Here is a 24,918-nt window from a genome sequence, read left to right as displayed (position 1 = left end):
CAGAGGTAGGCGAGGATTTGGAGAAGGAGGAACACTCCTCCTTTGTAGGTGGGAGAGCAAGCTGGGACAACTCTGGAAATCTGTTTGGAGGACCCAGCTTTACACACTCCTGTGCATATACACAAAAAGGGCTCCAACATAAAACAAAGAAACATATTCCATAACATTCACAACAGCCTTATTTACAATAGCCAGGAGCTGGAGAGAACCCAGATATCCGTTCATCTAAAGAGTTCACATGGAAAGACCCCTGGCTTCAACTGCATATGTAGCAGAGGATGGCCTTGTTGGGCACCAATAAGAGGAGAAGCTCGTGGTCCTGCCAAGGCTCTAGCCCCAGTGGAACGGAATGCTAAGGCAGGGAATCCGGAAGGAGTGGGCAAACGGGTGGGGGTGAACCCTCATATAAGAGGAGGAGGGACGATGAGCAAGGGGGTTCATGGTAAGAACCCACACACACACAGAGAAAAAGGAATGAGGGGCTGGGGTAGTTGTTAAAACTCAACTGGTAAAGCATTTGTCCTGAAAACCTGACTGCTGATCTTGGGATAAGGGGATCCGCAAAGGTCACTTGCCTACAAGTGTGAGGATCAGTGTGCTCCAAGACAGTAAATAAAGCACACCATGGACTTGCTTGAGTGGAGTCTCCAGAACAGAGGGACGATGGGCTGGAACCCACAGGGAGGCCTGCTTGCCTGAGCTCAGGCCTTAGAACCCCATGGTGGTACAACATAACTAGCAGTCGACATTGTCTCTGACCACCACACCCTAAGCTCCACACGTGTGGGGCACAGGAAGTGAGATGAGGACAATCTCTGTCCTTCACATGTGTATCGATGTAAAAACAACAGTACAGAAGGTGATTACATGGGAGCATGGTCACAGTTCCAGTTCTAAATGTCTTTGATCCATTATTATTTTATACTATATTATTATATTGTATCATATACATTATATTATATTATACATTATTATATTGCATCATATTATGTATTAAGAAAGTCGTCATAGAATCAGGGGGAGTGGGAAGTGGGATGGAAGAGGCAGGACAGGATATAACATTGAAATGTAAATGTATGAACTATCTAATAAAAATGAAAAAACAGAAAACAACAACAACAACAAAGAAGAAAGAAAATCTAGATAGGGGTCTTGGCAATAACAGCTCTAGTTTTGTTTAGTAGAGAACTCAGTTTGATTGCTAAGACACACAGGGCAGCTCACAACTGTCTATAGCTGCAGTTCCAGGGGATCCTGCACCAGGTTCTATCACAATGGTACACAGAAAATACACAGAGGCAAAACAACGGTATTTATGTGTGTGAGTGTGTGTGTCTTTTTGTATGTTTACAAAATGTAAGGGTTAACATAAGAATAAAATTATGTAGTTTCATTAAGGCCTAGGAGCTGCTGTTCCACAGTGTGGAGGTCTCATACGACTAAGAGCATTTAGCAGGTATAAAACCCAGGGGTCCCCAGTGAAAATGAGCCTATGTATGACCACTCTCTACCCTCAGATTGTAGCCCTGGAAGTTGATTTGTCTTCCTCCTTAGCCCTGAGTGTCCCTAACAGTTCCTACCCTCCTCCTTTTACTCCCCTCATCAATTTGAAGCCCCATTACCTGCCCCTCCAATCAGATTCATCCACATGATGATGACACTCATGGATCATACTTTCAATTTTCTCCACGTCCCCAACACAGGCCGCTCTTTGTAATCGACCCACGGGATCATACCCAATCAGATAGAGGGGAAATTTCGTCGTTTTCTTTTGACGCAGGCATCCAAAACCAGGACAGGAGCGCCACAGACGGGTGTACCAGCGTCCCCTTCTGGGGAACTTCAATGCCAGAGCATCATATTCAAAATCTTCCTCCATTATGGAGCTCTAGGGCCGCCCAGGACCTTCTTACCCTCTCTTCCCTCCCATTTAGCTACTCTCCACCTCCCAAATTATACGATAAGAGTTTGCTAAAATCACCAATTCTTGCCAAAGAAGTGTAGGCAAGACCTGCTCGTTCAGGGTTAACTGAACTATACTTCATCACCTAGTAACACAGCTGCACTGGCACCACCATAGTGACATGCTCTGAGCTCACAATGGAGCTGGCTTACGGACTGTACCCTATGCTTATGCTCCATGTGTGCCCCCCTCAGACTCCACTGTTAGGAGCCCAGCCCCCTCAGTGCTTGTTCAAAGCTCTGTCAATGTTGACGCTGAAGTAGATCTATTTGCATGGCCTTCAAAGGGAGTACTGAGGGCAGTTAGGGCAGCCATTGCAATCTGTAACCCTAAGACTGGCCTGATGGACCTAAAAAAATCATCCTGATTTGGCAAACCCAGACCCAAAACAACAAACATTTCATGTGTCTGCTGTTAAGGATGTTAGGTTTTAAGTATCTGATATGAGAACTACAATCTGGATAACCACACAGGATTCCTGACTATCTACTAGGGAACTAGGGAGCAGAAGAATATCGCCCCAGGAAGAGGAAGGAGTGTATAGTGTTGGGAAGAGATAAAAGCTAGAATAGGAGGGGTTAATGAGAGGGAACCGGGAGAAATGGGTAGAGGCAAAGGGTACACACTTCTACCTCCCTCGCATTTTTCAAGCCCCATTACCCTCCTTTCATATTCATCAACATGATGTTGACTGGAGTTGATCACTCTCTCCAGTGTATCCTGGTCACCTGCTGGCTGCATGTTGGAATGGGCATACAGATTCATACTTGATAAGGAAGAGGGTCAGTTTCTTTTTCTTAACCAGGCACCCACAGCCCTGGCATGCAAGCCTAGGTAAAGTAGGAAATAAGGGGAGGGACAACAAACACTAAAGTCCCTTTGAAAAAATTAAATGGAAATCTGCTACTCTATTAGCTTCCTATATGTATGGAATACATATGGAGCCAAAAACTAACATGACACGAGGCTCCACTTAGACATCTTGTGCCACCAAGTTACAAATCCAGCAACAGGAATGGGTGACAACCTGTTGAGTCATTATCCAAAGGGTCCTATAGAAAACCTTGACCATCACAAGCCAGTGCCAAGACTATTGGTTGCTCTACACAATCTGATGTTCAGGACTGACTTCTGAAGATAACATTTCTGTCATCACAGGGGGGGGGGGGATAGGTTGAGCCGGGGTCTAACTAGACTCTTCACACTACTAACCAGAGTTCATAATACTGGAAGGTAACCTGTCTGCTACTGGAGGGCAAAGGTAATCCTCAACATCAGTCAGCTTCAAACCCTGAAACCTACAGTAACACCTACAAAGAAGCTCAAAGGCATCTTCAAATCTAATTATAGGCGATCTAGAACCCTCATATCTTCACAGGCCCAGACATACATATAGTGCACACACAGACACGTAGGCAAAACATTCATACATGTGAAAGAAGCATAATCTTTCAATAATAACATGTTTACAGGTATGTAATACACTTATGCAGCAAATTCATCTTTTTCAAGTATATAATCTAGGAGTGCATTCTTACTATGTCATTAAAATTATGCATCCCTTATACTATTGGTTTTAAAAATATTTTAAGTTTGAGAAAACTCTGTGGCCATTAGAAGGTACTCTTTATTCCTCCAGATCCTACCGCCTATCAACTTGTTAGGCACCAGCTCAGCCTATCCCTCTTTAATGACAGAAGTGTTACTTTAAGTATAGGAACTTAAGATCAGGATGTGTAGAGCACACCTTAGCCCATGGTGTGCCTAGGTTTCACGGATGCTTTGAGTTAATGAGTAAACTGGCTGCAATCCAATCTAACATTTGGTCTCATTCGGTTGGTTTTTGGTGTAGATGTTGTCGTCGTTGTTGTTGTTGTCATTGTTGTTGTTGTTGCTGCTGCTGCTGCTGCTGCTGCTGCTGCTGTTGCTTCTGACATTGTTTGATAGATTGATTGGTTTTTTGGTGTCTGGTTTTTTGAGGTTTTTGTTTGTTTAATTGATTCCTTGTGTGAGTGATTGGTTGATTTTTCAAGAAAGTTTGTCTCTGCCCACCCCCTTCTCTCTCTCTCTCTCTCTCTCTCTCTCTCTCTCTCTCTCTCTCTCTCTCTCTGTGTGTGTGTGTGTGTGTGTTTGAGTGTGTGTAGCTCTGGCTGTCCTGAATCTACCTCTGTAGACCAGGCTGGCCCCAAACTCGTGAAAATCTACATGCCTCTGCCTCCTGAGTGCTGGGATAAAGTTCTATGCCCTCACCGACCAGGTCATTTTGCATATTTAACATAAATGAAGTCATCTAATATAGAAATATCCCCTTTCTTGGTCATTAAATAATAGCTTCTTTTATCATAAGATAGTGTCAATGCCTCTGTCCATCTCTAGAGACATTGTATCAATATTATAAACTCTGTTTACCCGTTCATCATGCTGGACCATTTGGGGTTCTCTCTTTTGTCTTTTACACTTAGCAGGGCAATTATACATCAATCACAAAAAAATGAGCTTCAGACTTGCCCTCAGGACAATGTGATGGAGAAGATACCTCTACTGTGATTCACTTTTCCCAGATTATATCCACATTTTGTAGAGTTGCTTAAAATCAACCAGCATCCTAGCCTCCAAGGCTCCAGTACTGCTGTTGAGCAGAGTCAGAGAGGATGGAAGAGTGAATTTTGGGGGCATTCCTGTAAAACTAGGTCTTCTGGATGGAACAAATGATAGCAGTCATGAGTCCAATACAGGGGCCTTTGCTGAAAACACCCCACACAGAATGGGGCATCCTAATTCCATCAGGTACTGGAAGGAGCTCCTGAAGTTTTAAAGGGTACCAGTTGAAGACTGGTTTTCACTTGAAAAATACACTAAAAAGCTACTGATGTAATAAAGAGTATAGAAACTTGTGGCTTTCACTTAAAACATTTTAATGGGAAACTCTTTTTTTTTTTATTAACTTGAGTATTTCTTATATACATTTCAAGTGTTATTCCCTTTCCTGGTTTCTGGGTAAACATCCCCCGAATCCCTCCCCCTCCTGTTCTTTATGGGTGTTCCCCTCCCCATCCTCCCCCCCATTGCTGCCCTCCCCCCAACAATATTAGTTCACTGGGGGTTCAGTCTTAGCAGGATCCAGGGCTTCCCCTTCCACTGGTGCTCTTACAAGGATATTCTTAATGGGAAACTCTTAATTAAAAGGCAAACAGTTTAGGTCAACACTCATAGGATGAGTCACTAGGACTAGCAGCAGAGTCCTTGACAAGAGGGAGTCCTACTTAGCAATGTCATGATAAACCCTCACAAATCAGAGGCCCACTGCTCTCCTTGGACTGTTTTACTAACAGTGCTGTGCTGGCTTTCTTTTACAACTTTACAGCGTACGCAGACCAGACTCCATAAATCGTCATGTATGCAAACGTCATCTGCTGTTCGTGACGTCACTTTATCTCTGAAAAAAACTGAGCTTCACTAAGGATCACCTTGGACATGGATACATCTACTGTCATGGTATTGGCCTGCTGCCTGCCCGATGGCAAAGAAGGACAAATGAGTCACCTCCAGGACACTGCAGTCACAGAGACATGGATTCTCCTTGATCAAGGTTCCAATCTCCTGGATTGCGTCATCTGGTAAGTGCGTGAGAAGTATTTGTTCTTTTCACACATAAAATCCTGTTCACCAAAATCAGTGAGTGCACAGTGCACCCTTCAGGTGCAGACCTGACCTATTAGACTGAGAATAAATTTTAACAAACATCCATGCTCAGTGGAATCCAAACATCACATCTGTCTTCCCAAGTGGAGGATATTTATACTCATTAAATTGCAGATATTACTAAAATACCTAAATACTGAAGGGAAACACAGGGTGGCTGGTGCTATTGTGCCGTCCTTAGGTGATGCTCCCACAGGTCCTCTGAATGCACGAAAGGGAAAGTACTGACCTCTACCTTCATCCACTCAGCAATTCCTTGTTTGAATCCTATTGACTTCTTAGTATTACTTCTCAGATTCCATGTTGTTTTTTCTTCTCTTTTACTAGTTACTTGGTATTATGTCGGTAAGTCACTCACTACAGTAATCTATCACCCCAATCTCTTAGAATCTCTACGTTTATTTGCTATAGAGATAATGAAGTCTTGAGGGAGAGATGTAAAGGAGTCATACCATTTAAAATGGAGTTACCACCTTCTCTGTACACTTTCCAGGTTGGGGTCTCTGTGTTAGTGTCTATAGCCTACAAGAAGATGATGCTTTTCTAATGAGGGTTCCAAACACAGATCTATAGCTATGACAGTCATTTCATTGATACGGATAAGAGTACTGAGTTTTCCTCTTGGCTCAGGACATACCTACTCTTAGGATTTTGGCTGCTTTAGCAGTTTCAGGCCTGGCTTCCATCACATAGAGTGTGTCTGAAATAGAATCAGGAAAGAGAATTATTTCCATAATATGTGTTCCACTACTGTACCAGAACATCTTAAGAGCCAGTAACTGGTTTACTTTGCAGTATTTGTAGCTTTGGAATAACCATGTTTGCATTTCTGTTCTGAAATCATGCAGACTACTTTACGTATCATGAATGCTACTTGGTAGGTGTGAAGCTTAATAGATAAGGCTTTTCTTGTGTTTATAGAGTAAATATACTTATTTTTATAGGAATCTATTAAGATTTTTACGAATGGTAGAGGCATCATTTTCAGCTAAATGATGATGATCATTGATTTATGCCATGTTTTAAATTTCAGGAGGTATGATTTATGAATGGATGTTTTTATTCTCTATGCTATAGGACTAATGTTCAGGAAGTACCATTCTGCACAGCGAAGTCAAACATATTTCCTATTTTCTCCTCTGCCACATCTGTGGTATGAAGTCTTATGTTTTGTTCCATGATGCATGTGGCATTTACTTTTGTGCTTGTTGTGTGTAATGGACCAAGTTTCTGTCTTCTCCATGAAGCTGTCTCTATTCATCAGTATAATTTGTTAACGTGCTGTCAATTCCCCATATACCATGGATTTATTTTTAATTTTTATTTTTTAATTAATTAGTTAATTAATATATACTTTCCTTCAATCTCTTCTCCAAATTTTGGCTTCATATTTCCTGCTATAAATATTTTTGTTCCCCCTTCTAAGAAATACTGACACAAACACATTTTGGTTGTCCTTCTTCTTGAGCTTTATGTGATCTGTGGATTGCACCTTGGCTCATCTGAGCTTTGGGGCTACTATTCACTTATCAGTGAGTGCACACCATCTGTGTTATTTTCTGGGGTCACCTCACTCAAGATGATATTTTCTAGTTCCATCCTTTTGCCTATGAATTTCATGAAGTCATTGTTTTTTAATAGCGGAGTAGTACTGCGTTTGTGTAATTGTACCACATTCTCTGTATCCATTCTTTTGTTGATGGACTTCTGGGGTCTTTCCAGCTTCTAGCTATTAAAAATAAGGCTGCCATGGACTTACTGGAGCATGTTTGTCTGTTATATGTTGGAGCATCTATTGATTCTATGCCCAGAAATGGGTATACCTGGGTCCTCAGGTAGTACTATGTCCAATTTTCTGAGGAAACCCCCAGCTGAATACCAGAGCAGTTGTACCAGCTCGCTATCCAAGTAACAGTGGAGGAGTGTTCTGCTTTCTCCACATTCTTGTCAGAATCTGTGGTCACCTGAGTTTTGTTCCTAGCCACGCTGAGGGGTGTGAAGTAGAATCTCAGCATTGTTTTGATTTGCATTCCCCTAATGACTAAGGTTGTTGAAGAACATTTCTACAGGTACTTTTCAGTTGTTCGATATTCCTCAGCTGAGATTTCTCTGTTTAGTTCTATATCCATTTCTCTAATAGGATTATTTGGCTCTCTGGAGTCTAAGTTCTTGAGTTCTTAGTACATATTGGATATTAGACCTCTATTGAATGTAGGAGAGGTGAAGACCTTTTCCCAATCTCTTGGTTGCCGTGTTGTCCTAAAGACAGTATCCTTTGCCTTGGAGAAGCTTTGCAATATTATGAGGTCCCATTTGAAAGTCCTTGAGCAGAAGCCATTGGTGTTTCTTTTCAGGAAAATTTCCGCAGAGTCCCTGCGTTCGAGGCTTTTCTCCACAGTTTCCCCTATGGCTTTGAGTGTTTTCTTTTTATGTGGATGTCCTTGATCCACTTGCCCTTGAGCTTTGCACTAGGGAAGAAGATCAATTTGCATTCTTCTGGGTGCGAACTTCCAGTTGATCCAGCAACAATTATTGAAAAAGCTATCTTTTTTCTACTGTATGGTTATATTTCCTTTGTCAAACATCAAGGGACCATAGGAGTATTTGTTCATTTCTGTGTCCTCAATTCTATTACATTGATCTACCTGCTTGTCTCTGTTTTTAATACCATACAGTTTTTAAAACTATTGCTCTGTAATACAGCTTGAGGTCAAGGACAGTGATTCTATCTTTTATTGTTATTATTTCTTTATGTTGAGGATAGTTTTCTCTATCCTTGTTTTTTTTTTTGTTGTTATTCCAAGTGAATTTCCAAATTCATCTTTCTGACTCTATGAAGGATTGAATTGGAATTTTGATAGATTGTATTGAATCAGTAGATTGCTATCAGCAAGATAGCCATTTTTTATTTATTTACTTTTACACTTCAGATTTCATTCCCCTCCCAATCCACCCCCTGACAGTCCCACATCTCAATATTGCATACCTCCTCCCCCTACCCCTTGTCTCCTCCACAAGGATATCCCCAGCCCAGCAACTCCACCATATGTATAAGCTTCCTGGAGCCTCTAGTCTCTTGAAGGGTAGACATCTGCTTTACGTGAACCCAGACAGGGGTGTTCAATGACTCATGGCTGTCTGTGTACAAATTTATGGACAGATGCTTAATTACGTTTCCCAACCTATGAGCCTTTGAATACTGTTGCAGATTTCATTATTGCTTTACCTCTATGGTGTATTAACTCCAAATCTGTGCCGGTGAGGGCTCAAGCTGCGCTAATGTTGATGACTGTGCTGACCTACATGGCTCCTTTATATTGACCTGTTAAATTAATGATGGATTTCTAAATGTCATTAAAGAATCGTGTTAGTATTCTTAGGGGGTTGCACAGATTATCTAGATAAATTTTTGTGTTATGGCCACTGTCTTACGTAGGACTTTAGTTGTGTGAACAGACACCATGACCAAGGCAACTCTTAAAAGGACACCATTTCATTAGGGCTGGTTTACAGCCTCAGAGGTTCAGACCTGTTATCATCACAGCAGGATCACTGCAGCCACCAATCAGACATGGTGAAGGAGGATCTGAGAGCTGTAGATCTTCATCTGGATGGTCCTGCAGAATACTGCCTTCTAGGCAGCTAGGATGAGTGTGTTAAACCCCTTACACACAGTCGCACACCTACTCCAACAGGGCCACACCTACTCCAACAGGACCACGCTTCTAATAGTGCCACCCCTGAGCCAAGGAAATATAAACCATCACATCCAACTCCACCATATTAATCCTTCTGACCTAGGAGCGTGGGGCCTTTCCATGTTACTGTATCTTCTTCTGTTAATTTACATTAAGTTTAGAGTTTTTACTGTACAAGTCATTCAATTCCTTGGTTATATTTAATCTATAATGTCTGTGAGAATCTGTTAGTTTGCTTATTTGCAGAGTGTGCTGGGTATTTGGATTTAGGAAACTAACTTGGTTTTATGTATTGCTTTTCCTCTAATACAATGCTGAACAATTGAATAGCTGCAGGGGAATTTTGGTGGAGGCTTTAGAGTCTTTTGTGTATATCAACCACCCAGGCCTAAATAAAGTGACATTGGCTTCATTCTTTCAAGGGTGTACATCTATCTCATTCACTTGTGCTGTTATTCTAGCTAAGACTTCAATGATTTTATTGAACAGGGGAAGATCAAATATACTTTTCACATTTCTGATTTCTGATTTAGTGTGAATGCTTGGCATAAATATTTTAGAATGATATTTGCTGTGTACCATTCTTATCTTGTCTTTATTATATTGAACTGTATCCTGGGTCTGATGGTTTGTATGTGTGAAGCCGAGGAAGTAGCAGTATTAGAAGTTGTGACCCTGTTGGAATAGGCATGTCACTGTGGGTGTGGGCTTTAAGACCCTGATCTTAGCTGCATGGCTGTCAGTCTTAAACTAACAGCCTTCACGTAAACATGTAGACTACTCAGCTATCAAAAAACAATGACTTTATGAAATTCAAAGGCAAGTGGATGGAACTGGAAAATATCCTGAGTGAGGTAACCCAATCACAGAAAAACACACATGGTATGTATGCACTCATTGATAAGTAGATATTAGCCCAAATGCTCGAATTACCCTAGATGCATAGAACACATGAAATTCAAGAGGGATGACCAAAATGTGAATGCTTCACTCCTTCTTTAAAAGGGGAACAAGAATACCCTTGGGAGGGAATAGGGATGCAAAGCTTAGCACAGAGGCTGAAGGAACACCCATTCAGAGCCTGCCCCACATGTGGCCCGTAAATATACAGCCACCAAACTAGATAAGATGGATGAAGCAAAGAAGTGCAGGCTGACAGGAACCAGATATAGATCTTTCCTGAGAGACACAGCCAGAATAAGGCAAAAACATTGGCGAACGCGAACAGCAAACCACTGAACTGAGAACAGGACCCCCGTTGAAGGAATCAGAGAAAGGACTGAAAGAGATTGAAGGGGATGAGACGCCATATGAACAACAATGCCAACCAACCAGAGCTTCCAGGGACTAAGCCACTACCCAAAGACTATACATGGACTGATTCTGGGCTCCAACTGCATAGGTAGCAATGAATAGCCTAGTAAGAGCACCAGTGGAAGGGGAAGCCCTTGGTCCTGCCATGACTGAACCCCCAGTGAACGTGATTATTGGGGGGAGGGCAGTAACAGGGGAAGATGGGGAGGGTAACACCCATATAGTAGGGGAAGGGGAGTGGTTGGGGGATTTGGCCCAGAAACCGGCAAAGGGAATAACAGTTGAAATTTAAATAAGAAATACCCAAGTTAATAAAGATGGAGGAAAAAATACTGAATAAAAGAAAGGAATGTAAACCATTGAGGCACGTTGTAAACCTGTCACTAGAATTCATTAATTAAATATTAATTCTATGTGCATATTGTTTAAACATCTGTGTTTCTTTCAATGGTAAAATGTGATCATATTCACAATGAGGCATTTCCTTTCATTTTACTGACGTTTCTTGTTGCTATTGTCAATATAATTGAAATAAGGTGAGGTTGGACTCTTGAATGGACACACAAGGCAGGGCCTTGTTTTCACATTACACACTCTTCTGCTTTATCAGGAGCTCTGAAGAATTAGCTACCGTATGCAGAAAAACCGTGGACTAAACCCTTCTGAAAATGTGCTGTCAACAGAAACAAAATCCTGCGCTTCCTTCACTACATGATTTTTATAAAGCTATTAGAATAAATTGATGAAGTTCCTCATCACAAACATCTCCCCATTTGATTTCAAGCAGGCATGGTAACAGGATCGGCTCTGCATGGCAAACCTGAGGTCTGAATGATGTAGGAGGAGGAGCCTGAGGCAGAGATGGATCTTTGCTCTCGGCATGATTTATTGTGTGCTGTCTCCAGGTTTATCATGTCCCTATTTATGATATCAGTGTGTGAGGGTTGTGGATTTTGGAAATTTTTCTGTTTAATCTTAATTGAATACTGTTGGATAATTGAAAGACTGTGTGAATTTTCTCTTGATAACTGACACACTGTTGAAGATTCCTATGCATGATTTACTGGTTGTGTTCATTTCCTTTGTATGCATGACAGGCACTTAGCTTTTCCTATGGATGACTCTCACGCAATGTATGTGATCTGTGGATGACTGACAGACTGTGCGTGTTTCTAATAGATGACTGAGAGGCTGTTGACTTTACTGTGGCTGTTTGAAAGGATATTGAAATTTCTTATAAATGGTTCTAAGGCTATGGGCAATTCCTATGGGTTATTGATAGGATGTAGATTTTCCCCCCAGATGACTACCAAGTTGGGGGTGTGCCATGTAGCTGACAAACAGGCAACTCTTTCCTACACATGATTGACAGGTTGTTGGTTTTTCCTATGAATGCCTTACAGGTTGTGGGTACTTTCTATGGATGATTTCATGTAGCAGTCATTTACCATGGAGGACTGACTGAAAGTCTGTGCATATTTGTTATGCATACTGAACAATGGTAGATACATACTATGTATGGTTGACAGGCTTTGGCTATTTCTTATCAATGATGGACAGGGTGTAGGTATTTCCTATGAATGACAGATAGAGTGTGGGCTTGTCCTTTGGACAAGTGACAAAGTTGGTATATGTTTCCTGGGGCTGAGTGATAGGCTGTTGACACTACCTATGAATAATCCACAGGCTTTGAGATATGTTGTGAAAGACTGACAGGCTGTGGGTCTCTCCATTGAATGACTGGCTATGGGAGTTTCTAATGTAAGACTGACCGGCTCTGAGAGGTTTGTATATAAGTTAGTCGCCATGTCCTGTGGGTGATTAACAGACTATGGCCATTTGTTATGTCTGATTGACAGACTGTGATAATTTCTTCTGGATGACTGACAGGTTTTGTGAGTTGCTGGTAGATGATTGACAGGGTGAGGGGATTTCCAGTGGATGACTGATAGGACATGGGCAATTCTTATGGATGGTAGCCAGGCTGTGGGCTTTTACTTTGGATGATGTAGGTGTTGGGGACAGATTTTTGATAAGCTGTATGACTTGTGGGTGACTGACATGTTGTGCTTCTTAAGCTGGATGATTGATACATCATAGGCATGACCTACAGATGCAGATCTACAGACCAATTGTTTCACTGTAAATTTTATAAACAAATGAAAATTGAAATCCCCAGTCACCAATACTTTGACTTTTTCAATCCAAATTTCATTTTTTATGCCCATGATTAAGCTTTCTATATTTGCTACCATTAGGATCACAACATATTGCTTAGGTAATAAATAAAGTATCCATGTTAACCCGGGAGCAAAAATGTAGCAAAGCAGGACCTTGCATTTTGTTTTAAAATGGTCAATGTATCCCTGGACTTACACTAAATTTGGTAAATATAAGTAGAAGGAGATAAACTATGGCATCCAATCTCCTATATATGAGATTCAAAAAGGTTTCAGCAAAATGAAATGAGAGTTCCAAAAAGCAAGGGTCATTTCATGCTATATTTACATTTATATGATGTAAGGAAGCTTGACTGGGCAGAGAAACATAAAGGTTTAAGAATGGGAAGTCCTTGAGTTATATTTTTTTTTCGGAGCTGGGGACCGAACCCAGGACCTTGTGCTTGCTAGGCAAGGGCTCTACCACTGAGCCAAATCCCCAACCTGACCTTGAGATATATTAAAATGTGTATTATACACAATAGACATTTAATTACATGTGAGGAATAAATGGACTGACAGAATGAAAAACTATAGTTGGACAAATCAGAGTTTGAAGAAAATATTCAATAAGCATAAGAATATTTTCAAACTATAATTCATTCTTGGATTATTTATATGAAGCTCTACCTTAACAACTAATAAACACCTTAAAATAACAAAATGATTAAGAAGCATGTGGACTTCGGAAAATATGCTGGTGTGCTATCAATTCCCCTTCAAGCAAAAAAATATGAAATACGAATGAGGGCCTAGCCCATCACACTGCTCCCTGATCTCAAATCCCATGGAGAAGAGAGCTAAACACCAAGAAGTATGGAACATCCTGAGACCACAGGACAGACAGACACATCTGTCCACTTTCAACACCACATTCTCATCAATGGACAGATAAGAGAAACAGAAATTAAACAGCGACATAGAGAAACTAACAGAAGTTATATACTAAATGGATTTAACAAATATTTATAGAACATTAAATAATAAAACAAAAGGATTTACATTCTTCTCAGCACCTCATAGTACCTCCTCGAAAATTGACCATATAATTGTCAAAAAAATAGGCATCAATAGATACAGGAAGATAGAAATAATTCTATTTGTCCTATCAGATAACCATGGACAAAGGCTGGTCTTCAATAAAAACAATAATGACAGAATGCCCTCAGATACATTGAAGTTTAACAACACACTACTCAATGAAAACTTGGTCAAGGAAGAATTAATGATAGAAATTAAAGATTTCTTAGCACTTCCTTCGGATGCAAGTTACTAGATGACTGCTTCTCGGCCTCGCCAGGAAACTAGTAAGTTCCTCTGGGATCAAATAGAATTTTATAAGAACATAATGGATGGAGAGGAGAAAACCTATGGTGGCTGTGAAGGCCCTGATGCCATGTATATGAAATTAATATCTTCTGATGGTCATGAATTTATTGTAAAAAGAGAACATGCATTAACATCAGGAACAATAAAGGCCATGTTGAGTGGTCCAGGTCAGTTTGCGGAGAATGAAACCAATGAGGTCAACTTTAGAGAGACCCTTCACATGTGCTATCGGAAGTGTGCATGTATTTTACCTACAAGGTCCGCTATACTAACAGCTCCACTGAAATTCCTGAATTCCCAATTGCACCTAAAATTGCACTGGAACTGCTGATGGCCGTGAACTTCTTAGATTGTTAAATAAGATAAATTATAATAAACTGTTAATTTTTTTTCAGTATTTAATACCTGTAGTTCAGTTAGTAATTTTTTCACATATAGCATGTTGCCTTTATGAAATTGAACTCTAAAGTTAATTGCTGAGCAGATTTCTTCTGTCATTTGCATAGCAGAGTTCAAATTTGCTGCTACATCAACAAATTAAGGAAGTTTCACAAGCCAAAAAATAAATAAATAATGCCAGTTTAAAAAAAAGATTTCTTAGAATTTAATAAAAATGAAGATACAACACACCCAAACATTTAGGACACAGTGAGAGCAGTACTAAAAGGAAAAATCATAGCTCTGAGTGCTGCCAAAAGAAACAGGAGAGCGCATACTCAGCAGCTTGACAGCACATCTAAAAAGTCTAGAGCCAAAAGAAGTAAATACACACAAGAGGAATAGAAGGGAAGAAATAATAAAACTAAGAGCTAAAATCATCCAAGTTTTAAAAAAAGGAGTACACAAAGAATCAACAAAAGCAGGAGCTGGTTCTTCGACAAAATCAACAAGATAGATAAACCCTTAGCAAGAATACCCAGAGTGTATCCAAATTAACAAAATCAGAAGGGAAAAGGGAGACATAACAAAAAAATCTGAGGAAATTAAAAATATCAACAGATCCCACTACAAAAGCATATATTCAACAAAACTGGAAAATCTGGAGGAAATAGACAATTTTCTAGACAAATACAAGGTACTAAAGTTAAATCAGAAACAGATAAACATCTAAACAACACCATAATTCCTAAAGAAGTAGAAGCAGTTATTAAGAGTCTCCCAACCAAAGAGAACCCAGGACTCCATGAATTTACTGCAGAATTCTATCAGGCCTTCATAGAAGACCTCATATCAATACTGTCCAGATTAGTTCCCAAAACAGAAATAGGCAGAGCACTACCAAATTCCTTCTTTGAAACCACAGTTACTGTTATAACTAAACCACACAAAAATCCAACAAAGAAAGAGAACTTGAGACCATTTACCCTTATGATTATTGATGTAAAAATACTCAATAAAAATCTTGCAAAGTGAATGCAAGAACACATCAAAATAATCACCCATCATGATCAGTTAGGCTTCAGCCCAGGGATGAAAGGATGGTCCAATATACTAAACGATAACCTGGGCAATGAAGAAATAAAGAAAGAAATTAAAGACTTCTTAGAATTTAATGAAAATGAAGGTACGACATACCCACACGTACGGGACACAATTAAAGCTGTGCTAAGAGGAAAACTCATAGTTCTTAGTGCCTGCAGAAATAAACAGGAGAGAGCATATATCAGCAGCTTGACAGCACACCTGAAAGCTCTAGAACAAAAAGAAGCAAATACACCCAGGAGGAGTAGAAGGCAGGAAATAATCAAACTCAGAGCTGAAATCAACCAAGTAGAAAAAAAGAGGACCATAGAAAGAATCAACAGAACCAAAAGTTGGTTCTTTGAGAAAATCAACGGGACAGATAAACCCTTAGCCAGACTAAGGAGAGGACACAGAGAGTGTGTCCAAATTAACAAAGTCAGAAATGAAAAGGGAGACATAACTACAGATTCAGAGGAAATTAAAAAAATCATCAGATCTTATTATAAAAGCCTATATTCAACAAAACTTGAAAATCTGCGGGTAATGGAAAATTTCCTAGACCCATACCAGGTACCGAAGTTAAATCAGGAACAGATGAACCAGATAAACAACCCCATAACTCCTAAGGAAATAGAAGCAGTCATTAAAGGTCTCCCAACCAAAAAGGGCCCAGGTCCAGACGGATTCAGTGCAGAATTCTATCAGACCTTCATAGAAGACCTCATACCAATATTATCCAAACTATTCCACAAAATTGAAACAGATGGAGCACTACCAAATTCCTTCTATGAAGCCACAATTACTCTTGTAACTAAACCACACAAAGACCCAACAAAGAAAGAGAAATTCAGACCAATTTCCCTTATGAATATAGACGCAAAAATACTCAATAAAATTCTGGCAAACCGAATCTAAGAGCACATCAAAACAATCATCCACCATGATCAGGTAGGCTTCATCCCAGGCATGCAGGGATGGCTTACTATATGGAAAACCATCAATGTGATCCATTATATAAACAAACTGAAAGAACAAAACCACATGATCATTTCATTAGATGCTGAGAAAGCATTTGACAAAATTCAACACCCCTTCATGATAAAAGTCTGGGAAAGAATAGGAATTCAAGGCCCATACCTAAACATAGTAAAAGCCATATACAGCAAACCAGTTGCTAACATTAAACTAAATGGAGAGAAACTTGAAGCAATCCCACTAAAATCAGGGACGAGACAAGGCTGCCCACTCTCTCCCTACTTATTCAATACAGTTCTTGAAGTTCTAGACAGAGCAATCAGACAACAAAAGGAGGCAAAAGGGATACAGATTGAAAAAGAAGAAGTCAAAATATCACTATTTGCAGATGATATGGTAGTACATTTAAGTGATCCCAAAAGTTCCACCAGAGAACTACTAAAGCTGATAAACAACTTAAGCAAAGTGGCTGGGTATAAAATTAACTCAAATAAATCACTAGCCTTCCTCTACACAAAAGAGAAACAAGCCGAGAAAGAAATTCGGGAAACGACACCCTTCATAATAGACCCAAATAATATAAAGTACCTCGGTGTGACTTTAACCAAGCAAGTAAAAGATTTGTACAATAAGAACTTCAAGACTCTGAAGAAAGAAATTGAAGAAGACCTCAGAAGATGGAAAGATCTCCCATGCTCATGGATTGGCAGGATTAATATAGTAAAAATGGACATTTTACCAAAAGCGATCTACAGATTCAATGCAATCCCCATCAAAATACCAATTCAATTCTTCAAAGAGTTAGAACAATTTGCAAATTCATCTGGAATAACAAAAAACCCAGGATAGCTAAATCTATCCTCAACAATAAAAGGTCTTCAGGGGGAATCACTATCCCTGAACTCAAGCAGTATTACAGAGCAATAGTGATAAAAACTGCATGGTATTGGTACAGAGACAGACAGATAGACCAGTGGAAGACAATTGAAGACCCAGAAATGAACCCACACACCTATGGGCACTTGATTTTTGACAAAGGAGCCAAAATCATCCAATGAAAAAAAGATAGCATTTTCAGCAAATGGTGCTGGTTCAACTGGAGGTAATCATGTAGAAGAATGCAGATCGATCCATGCTTATCACCCTGTACAAAGCTTAAGTCCAAGTGGATCAAGGACCTACACATCAAACCAGATACACTCAAACTAATAGAAGAAAAACTAAGGGAGCATCTGGAACACATGGGCACCGGAAAAAATTTCCTGAACAAAACACCAATGGCTTATGCTCTAAGATCAAGAATCGACAAATGGGATCTCATAAAACTGCAAAGCTTCTGTAAGGCAAAAGACACTGTGGTTAGGATAAAACGGCAACCAACAGATTGGGAAAAGATCTTTACCAATCCTACAACAGATAGAGGCCTTATATCCAAAATATACATAGAACTCAAGAAGTTAGACCGCAGGGAGACAAATAACCCTATTAGAAAATGGGGTTCAGAGCTAAAGAAGAATTCACAGCTGAGGAATGCCGAATAGCTGAGAAACACCTAAAGAAATGTTCAACATCTTTAGTCATAAGGGAAATGCAAATCAAAACAACCCTCAGATTTCACCTCACACCAGTGAGAATGGCTAAGATCAAAAACTCAGGTTACAGCAGATGCTGGAGAGGATGTGGAGAAAGAGGAACACTCCTCCATTGTTGGTGGGGTTGCAGACTGGTACAACCTTTCTGGATATCAGTCTGGAGGTTCCTCAGAAAATTGGACATTGAACTGCCTGAGGATCCAGCTATACCTCTCTTGGGCATATACCCATAAGATGCCCCAACATATAAAAAAAACACGTGCTCCACTATGTTCATAGCAGCCTTATTTATAACAGCCAGAAGCTGGAAAGAACCCAGATGCCCTTCAACAGAAGAATGGATACAGAAAATGTGGTACATCTACACAATGGAATATTATTCAGCTATCAAAAACAATGACTTTATGAAATTCGTAGGCAAATGGTTGGAACTGGAAAATATCATCCTGAGTGAGGTAACCCAATCACAGAAAAACACACATGGTATGCACTCATTGACATGTGGCTATTAGCCCAAATGCTTGAATTACCCTAGATGCCTAGAACAAAGGAAACTCAAGACGGATGATTAAAACGTGAATGCTTCACTCCTTCTTGAAATGTGGAACGAGAATACCCTTGGCAGGGAATAGAGAGGCAACGATTAAAAGAGAGACAGAAGGAACACCCATTCAGAGCCTGCCCCACATGTGGCCCATACATATACAGCCACCCAGTCAGACAAGATGGATGAAGCAATGAAGGGCAGGCTGACAGATGCGGGATGTAGATCTCTCCTGAGAGACACAGCCAGAGTACAGCAAATACATAGGCGAATGCCAGCAGCAAACCATTGAACTGAGAATAGGACCCCATTGAAGGAATCAGAGAAAGAACTGGAAGAGCTCGAAGGGGCTCAAGACCCCTTATGAACAACACTGCCAAGCAACCAGAGCTTCCAGGGTCTAAGCTACTACCTAAAGACTATACATGGACTGACCCTGGACTCTGACCTCATAGGAAGCAATGAATATCCTAGTAAGAGCACCAGTGTAAGGGGAAGTCCTGGGTCCTGCTAAGACTGAACCCCCAGTGAACGTGATTGTTGGGAGGAGGGCAGCAATGGGGGAAGGATGGGGAGGGGGAACACCCATAGCGAAGGGGAGGGGGAGGGATTAGGGGGATATTTGCCCAGAAACCGGGAAAGGAAATAACACTCGAAATGTAAATAAGAAATACTCAAATTAATAAAAAAAATTGACTTCAACAAGTTTCTAACCCCAGGACCATTTCTAAAATTCAAAGATTGTTTTCTCTACTATAAAGTATATGTGTATTTAATGGTTTTATCTTATAATTATTATATAACTTCTATCCATTATATGATAATGAACTCATCTTTTTCAGTAGCACATACATTTTATACTTTATTATGTAAAAGGTATGGCTCAGGTACAATATTTCATTGCATAAATGTTATATTTTGTAATAAAGAGAAAACAACAACAAAAAAAAAAGTCCTGGAAAGATCAGGAAATCAAAACCCATAACTAAACATAGTAAAAACAATATACAGTGAACCAGTAACTAACATCAAACTAAATGGAGAGGAACTTGATGAAATCCCACTAAAATCAGGGACTAGATAAGGCTGCCTGCACTGTAACTACTTATTCAATACAGCCCTGGAATTCCGAGCCAGAGCAGTCAGACAACAAAAGGAGGTCAAGGGATACAAAGTGGGAGGGAAGATGTCACAATATGGCTATTTGCCAACGATAGGATATTATATTTAAGTGACGCCAAAAGGTCCACCAGAGAATTACAAAACCTGATATTAACTTCAGCAAATTTTTGGATACAAAATGACTCAAAAAAATTAGTAGCCTTCCTCCACTCAAAGGAAAAACAGGCTGAGTAAAATTAGGGGAAATGACACCCTTCACAATAGTCGCAATAATATAAAATACCTCAGTGTGACTTTAACGAAATAAGTGAAAGATCTGTATAACAAGAACTTCAAGTCTCTGAAAAGACATTGAAGAAGATATCAGAAGATGGAACGGCCTCACATTCTCATGGATTAGCAGGATTAATATAGTAAAAGTGGCCATTTTGCCAAAAGCAATCTACAAATTCACTGCAATCCCCATCAAAAATCCAACTCAATTCTTCAGACATAGAAAGAGCAATTTACTAATTCATTTGGAATAAAAAAAACCAGGATAGCAAAACCTATACTCAATGATAAAAGAACTTCTGGGGAAATCATCATTCCTGACCTCAAGCAGTATTACAGAGCAATAGTGGAAAAAAAGCTGTATGGCTTAGTAACATAGACAGCTAGACAGATCAGTGAAATATAATTGAAGACCCAGACCTGAACCCACCCACCTTTGGTCAATTGATCTTTGACAAAGAGCAAAAACCATCCATTTGTAAAAAGATAGCATTTTCAATAAATGGTGCTCATTCAATAGGTTAGCATGTAAAAGATACAAATCAAACAATTCTTATCTCCCTGTACAAAGCTTAAGTCCAAGTGGATCAAGAACATCAACATTAAAACATATACACTGGAACTAATGGAAGAAAAACTGGAGAATAGACTCACACACATGGGCACTGGGGAAATTTTCCTAAACAAAACAACAATGGCTTATGTGCTAAGGTCAAAAATTGACAAATGGAACCTCATAAAACTGCAAAGCTTCTGTAATGCAATGGATACTTTTCAATAGAACAGAACAGCAACCAACAGATTTGGAAAAGATCTTTACCAATATTACATCTGATGCAGGGCTAATATCGAAAATATACAAAAAAAAAAAAAACAAAAAACAAAACCAAGAACTTAGAGTCCAGAGAGCCAAATAACCCTATTAAAATTTGGGTTCAGAGCTAAACAAAGAATTCTCAGCTGAGGAATATCAAATGGCTGAGAAGCACCTATAGAAATGTTTAGCATACTTAGTCATCAGGGGTGTACAAATCAAAAAACCCTGAGATTCCACTCACACCAGTAAGAATGGCTACGATAAAAAAACTCAGGTGACAGCAGATGCTGGCCAGGATGTGGATAAAGAGGAAAACTCTTCCATTGTTGGTAGGATTGCAGACTGGTACAACCACTCTGGAAATCAGCCAGGAGGTTCCTGAGAAAATTCCACTACCTGAGGACCCAGCCACACCTCTCCTGGGCATATACCCAATAGATGCCCCAACAAACAACCAGGAAACACGCTCCACTATGTTCATAGCAGCCTTATTTATAATAGCCAGAAGCTGGAAAGAACCCAGATGCCCTTCAACAGGGGAGTGGATTCAGAAAATAAGGTACATCTACACAATGGAGTACTACTCAGCAATCAAAAACAATGACTTCATGAAATTCATAGGCAAATGGAATGAACTAGAAAATATCATGCTGAGTGAAGTAACCCAATCACAGAAAAACACACATGGTATGCACTCATTCATAAGTGGATATTAGCCGAAAACCTCGAATTACTCTAGATGCAATCCACAGACCACATGAAGCTCATGACAAAGGATGAATAAAATACAGATGCTTCCACTCCTTCTGAAATGGGATAACAAAAATATCCATAGGAGGGAAATAGAGGCAAAGTTTAGAGCAGAGCCTGAAGGAACAGCCATTCAGAGCCTGCCCCACATGTGGCCCATACATATACAGCCACCAAAACTACATTTGACTGATGAAGCTAAGAAATGTGTGATGACACGGACCTGATATAGATGTCTCCTGAGAGACACAACCAGAGCATGTCAAATGCAGAGGTGAACACTAACAGCAAACTACTGAACTTAGAACAGGACTCCCTTTTGGGGAATTAGAGAAAGGATTGAAAGAGCTGAAGGTGCTTGCAACCCGATAAGAACAACAATGTCAGAGATGCCCAGGGACTAAACCACTACCCAAAGAGTATACATGGACCCAGGGCTCCAACTGCATATGTATCAGAGAATAGACTTGTTGAACACTAGTGGAAGGGGAAACCCTTGGTCCTACCCTGGGTGGACCCACAGTGCAGGGGAATATAGGGGTAGGTTGTAAAGGGTGTGGGTTTGGGGGGAGAATACCCTTATAGGGAAGGGGGAGGGGATGGGGTCATATGGAGAGGAAACTAGGAAAGGGAATAAAGCAGCAGCAGCAGCAGCCTGAGGAGGAGGAGGAGGAGGAGGAGGAGGAGGAGGAGGAGGAGGAGGAGGAGGAGGAGGAGGAGGAGGAGGAGGAGGAGGAGGAGGAAACAGACTGGAGGAGCTGAAGGGGTTTCAACACCACAGGAAGAACAACACTATCAACCAACCAGAATCGCAGAGTCCCCAGAGACTAAAACACCAACCAAAGAGTAGCTTGATACTTATGTATTGCTTTTCTAGGTATCACATTATCTATTTACTGACTAACTGATTTATGGGATTTTGCTGTTCGTGGTTTGTTTTAGATACGGGCACTGTAGAATAGGATAGAAGCCTCCAAAAGGGCTTTTATCTGTCCCTCTTGAGACACTAATCCTGTCTAGCTCCAGATGGCTCCAGGCATTTAGAGAACATTAATTAGCTCAGTAATGCCACTGTGTGCTCACAGAAAGGGATTGATTCAAAATTGCCAACATTATCTCTGGAGCTAGTTAAGATTGCCACAGTCAAAACAAATCTAAATAAACTTGTATCTAATAAAAGCTATAATATATTTAAAGTAAAAAAAAAAAGAATGAAGGCTAGCCTTCATTTTAAAAGTCTTGGAAAGATCAGGAATTCAAGTCCCAAATCTAAACATAGTAAAAACAATATACAGCAAACCAGTAGCCAACAGCAAACTAAATGGAGATAAACTTGAAGAAATACCACTAAAATCAGTAGCCTTCCTCTATTCAAAGGATAAACAGGCTCAAAAAGAAATTAGGGAAATAATGCACTTCACAATAGTAACAGATGTTAAAAAAATACCTCGGTGTTACTCTAACCAAGCAAGTGAATGATCTCTTTGACAAGACCTTCAAGTTTCTGAAGAAAGAATTTGAAAAAGATCTCATAAGATGGGAAGATCTCCCATGCTCATGGATTGACGGGAATAAAAATGTAAAATGGCCATCTGACCAAAGGGAATTTACAAATTCAATGTAATCCCCATGAAAATTTCAACTCTATTCTTCATAGAGGTAGAAAGAGCAATTTGCAAATTCGTTTGAAATGACAAGAAATCCAGGATAGTGAAAACTATCTTCAACTATAAAAGAATTTCTGGGAGAATCACCATCCCAGGCCTCAAGCTGTATTATATAGCAATAGTGATAAAACCTGTATGGTTTGGTACAGATTCAGACAGGCAGATCAATGGAATAGAAGTGGAGACCCAGAAATGAGCCCACACACCTTTGGGCCCTTGATGTTTGACAAAGGACCTAAAACCAACCACTGGAAAAAATATGGCATTTTGAACAAATGTTGCTGGATCAACCAGCAGTCAGCATGGACAATGCAAATCAAATGTTTCTTATCACCCCGTACACAGCTAAAATCCAAGCGAATTGAGGATCTCCACATAGAAGAAGATACACTCCAAATAATGAAAGGAAAATTGGGGAAGACCCTGGAACACGTGGGCACTAGGGAAAATTTCCTGAATAGAACACCAATAGCTTATGCTTTAAGATCAAGATTCAACAAATGGGACCTCAAAAAATTGCAAAGATTATGCAAGGAAAAGGACACTGTCATTAGGACAAAATGGAAAACAACAGATTGGGAAAAGATCTTTACCAATCCTATATCTGATAGAAGGGTAATATGTAATATATATAAAGAAATCTAGAAGTTTAGACTGCAGAAAATCAAATAACTCTACTACAAAATGAGGTACAGAGCTAAACAAAGAATTCTAAGCTGAGGAATATCAAATGGCCCTGAAGCTCCTAAGGAACTATTAAACATCCTTAATCATCAGAAAAAATCAAACCAAGAAAATGCTGAGATTTGACCTCACACCACTCAGAATGACTAAGGACAAAATCTAAGGTGACAACAAATGTTGATGGGGATGTGGAGAAAGAGGAACACTCCTCCACTGTATGTGGGAGAGCAAGCTGGCAAAATAATTCTGGAAATTAGTTTGTAAGTTCCTCAGAAAATTGGACATAGTACTACCTGAGGACCCAGCTATACCCCCTAGTGGGCATATACCCAAAAGGGGCTCCAAAATATAGCAAGGAAACATGCTCCATTATGTTCATAGAACCCTTATTTGTAAATGCCAGGCGCTGGAAAGAATTCAGATGTCCCTCCATCTACAGAGTACACATTGGCTGACCCATGGCCTCAGGTGCATATGTAGCAGAGGATGGCCTTATTGGGAACTAATTGGAGGAGAAGCCCTTGGTCTTGCCAAGGCTCTATCCCCCAGTGTAAGAAAATGCTAAAGCAGTGAGGTGGGAAGAGGTGAGTAGATGGGTGGGGGAAAACCCACATAGAAATTGGGAAGGGGCGATGTGATAGGCTGTACATGGATGGGAAACCAGGAAAGGAGATAACATTTGAAATGGAAATAAAAAAAATATCAAACAACCCCCTCCCAAAAAAATGAAGGGCTGTGGTGGCAGGTAAAACTCACTTGGTAAAACATTTGCCCTGAGAAACTGACTGTAGATGTGGGGATAACG

The 24,918-nt window shown here is 40.0% G+C and overlaps 1 protein-coding gene across 2 annotated transcripts in view; it reads right to left on the bottom strand.

Moving 5' to 3' along the window:
• The window catches only part of LOC148000450 (uncharacterized), a 35,179-nt gene extending 28,814 nt beyond the window's left edge, over nt 1-6,365 (bottom strand). Inside the window, exon 1 of one of the 2 annotated variants that reach the window (XM_087589347.1) lies at nt 6,303-6,365. Coding sequence is in view for 1 of the 2 variants with exons in the window: in XM_087589346.1 (XP_087445472.1) it covers nt 1,623-1,879 (257 nt within the window). In the remaining variant the exon portion in view is untranslated. Of the gene's footprint in view, nt 1-1,622; nt 2,051-6,302 lie in introns of those variants that run through there. The other variant, XM_087589346.1, reaches the window with a different exon arrangement.
• Nucleotides 6,366-24,918: the final 18,553 nt, after the last annotated feature.

This window comes from Rattus norvegicus, chromosome 16 (genome assembly GCF_021556685.1).
Source record: "Rattus norvegicus strain SHRSP/BbbUtx chromosome 16, alternate assembly SHRSP_T2T, whole genome shotgun sequence".
In the NCBI taxonomy this organism is placed as follows: domain Eukaryota; kingdom Metazoa; phylum Chordata; class Mammalia; order Rodentia; family Muridae; genus Rattus; species Rattus norvegicus.
Note: the sequence above shows the minus strand (reverse complement) of the source record. Positions and strands in the feature narration are given on the sequence as shown.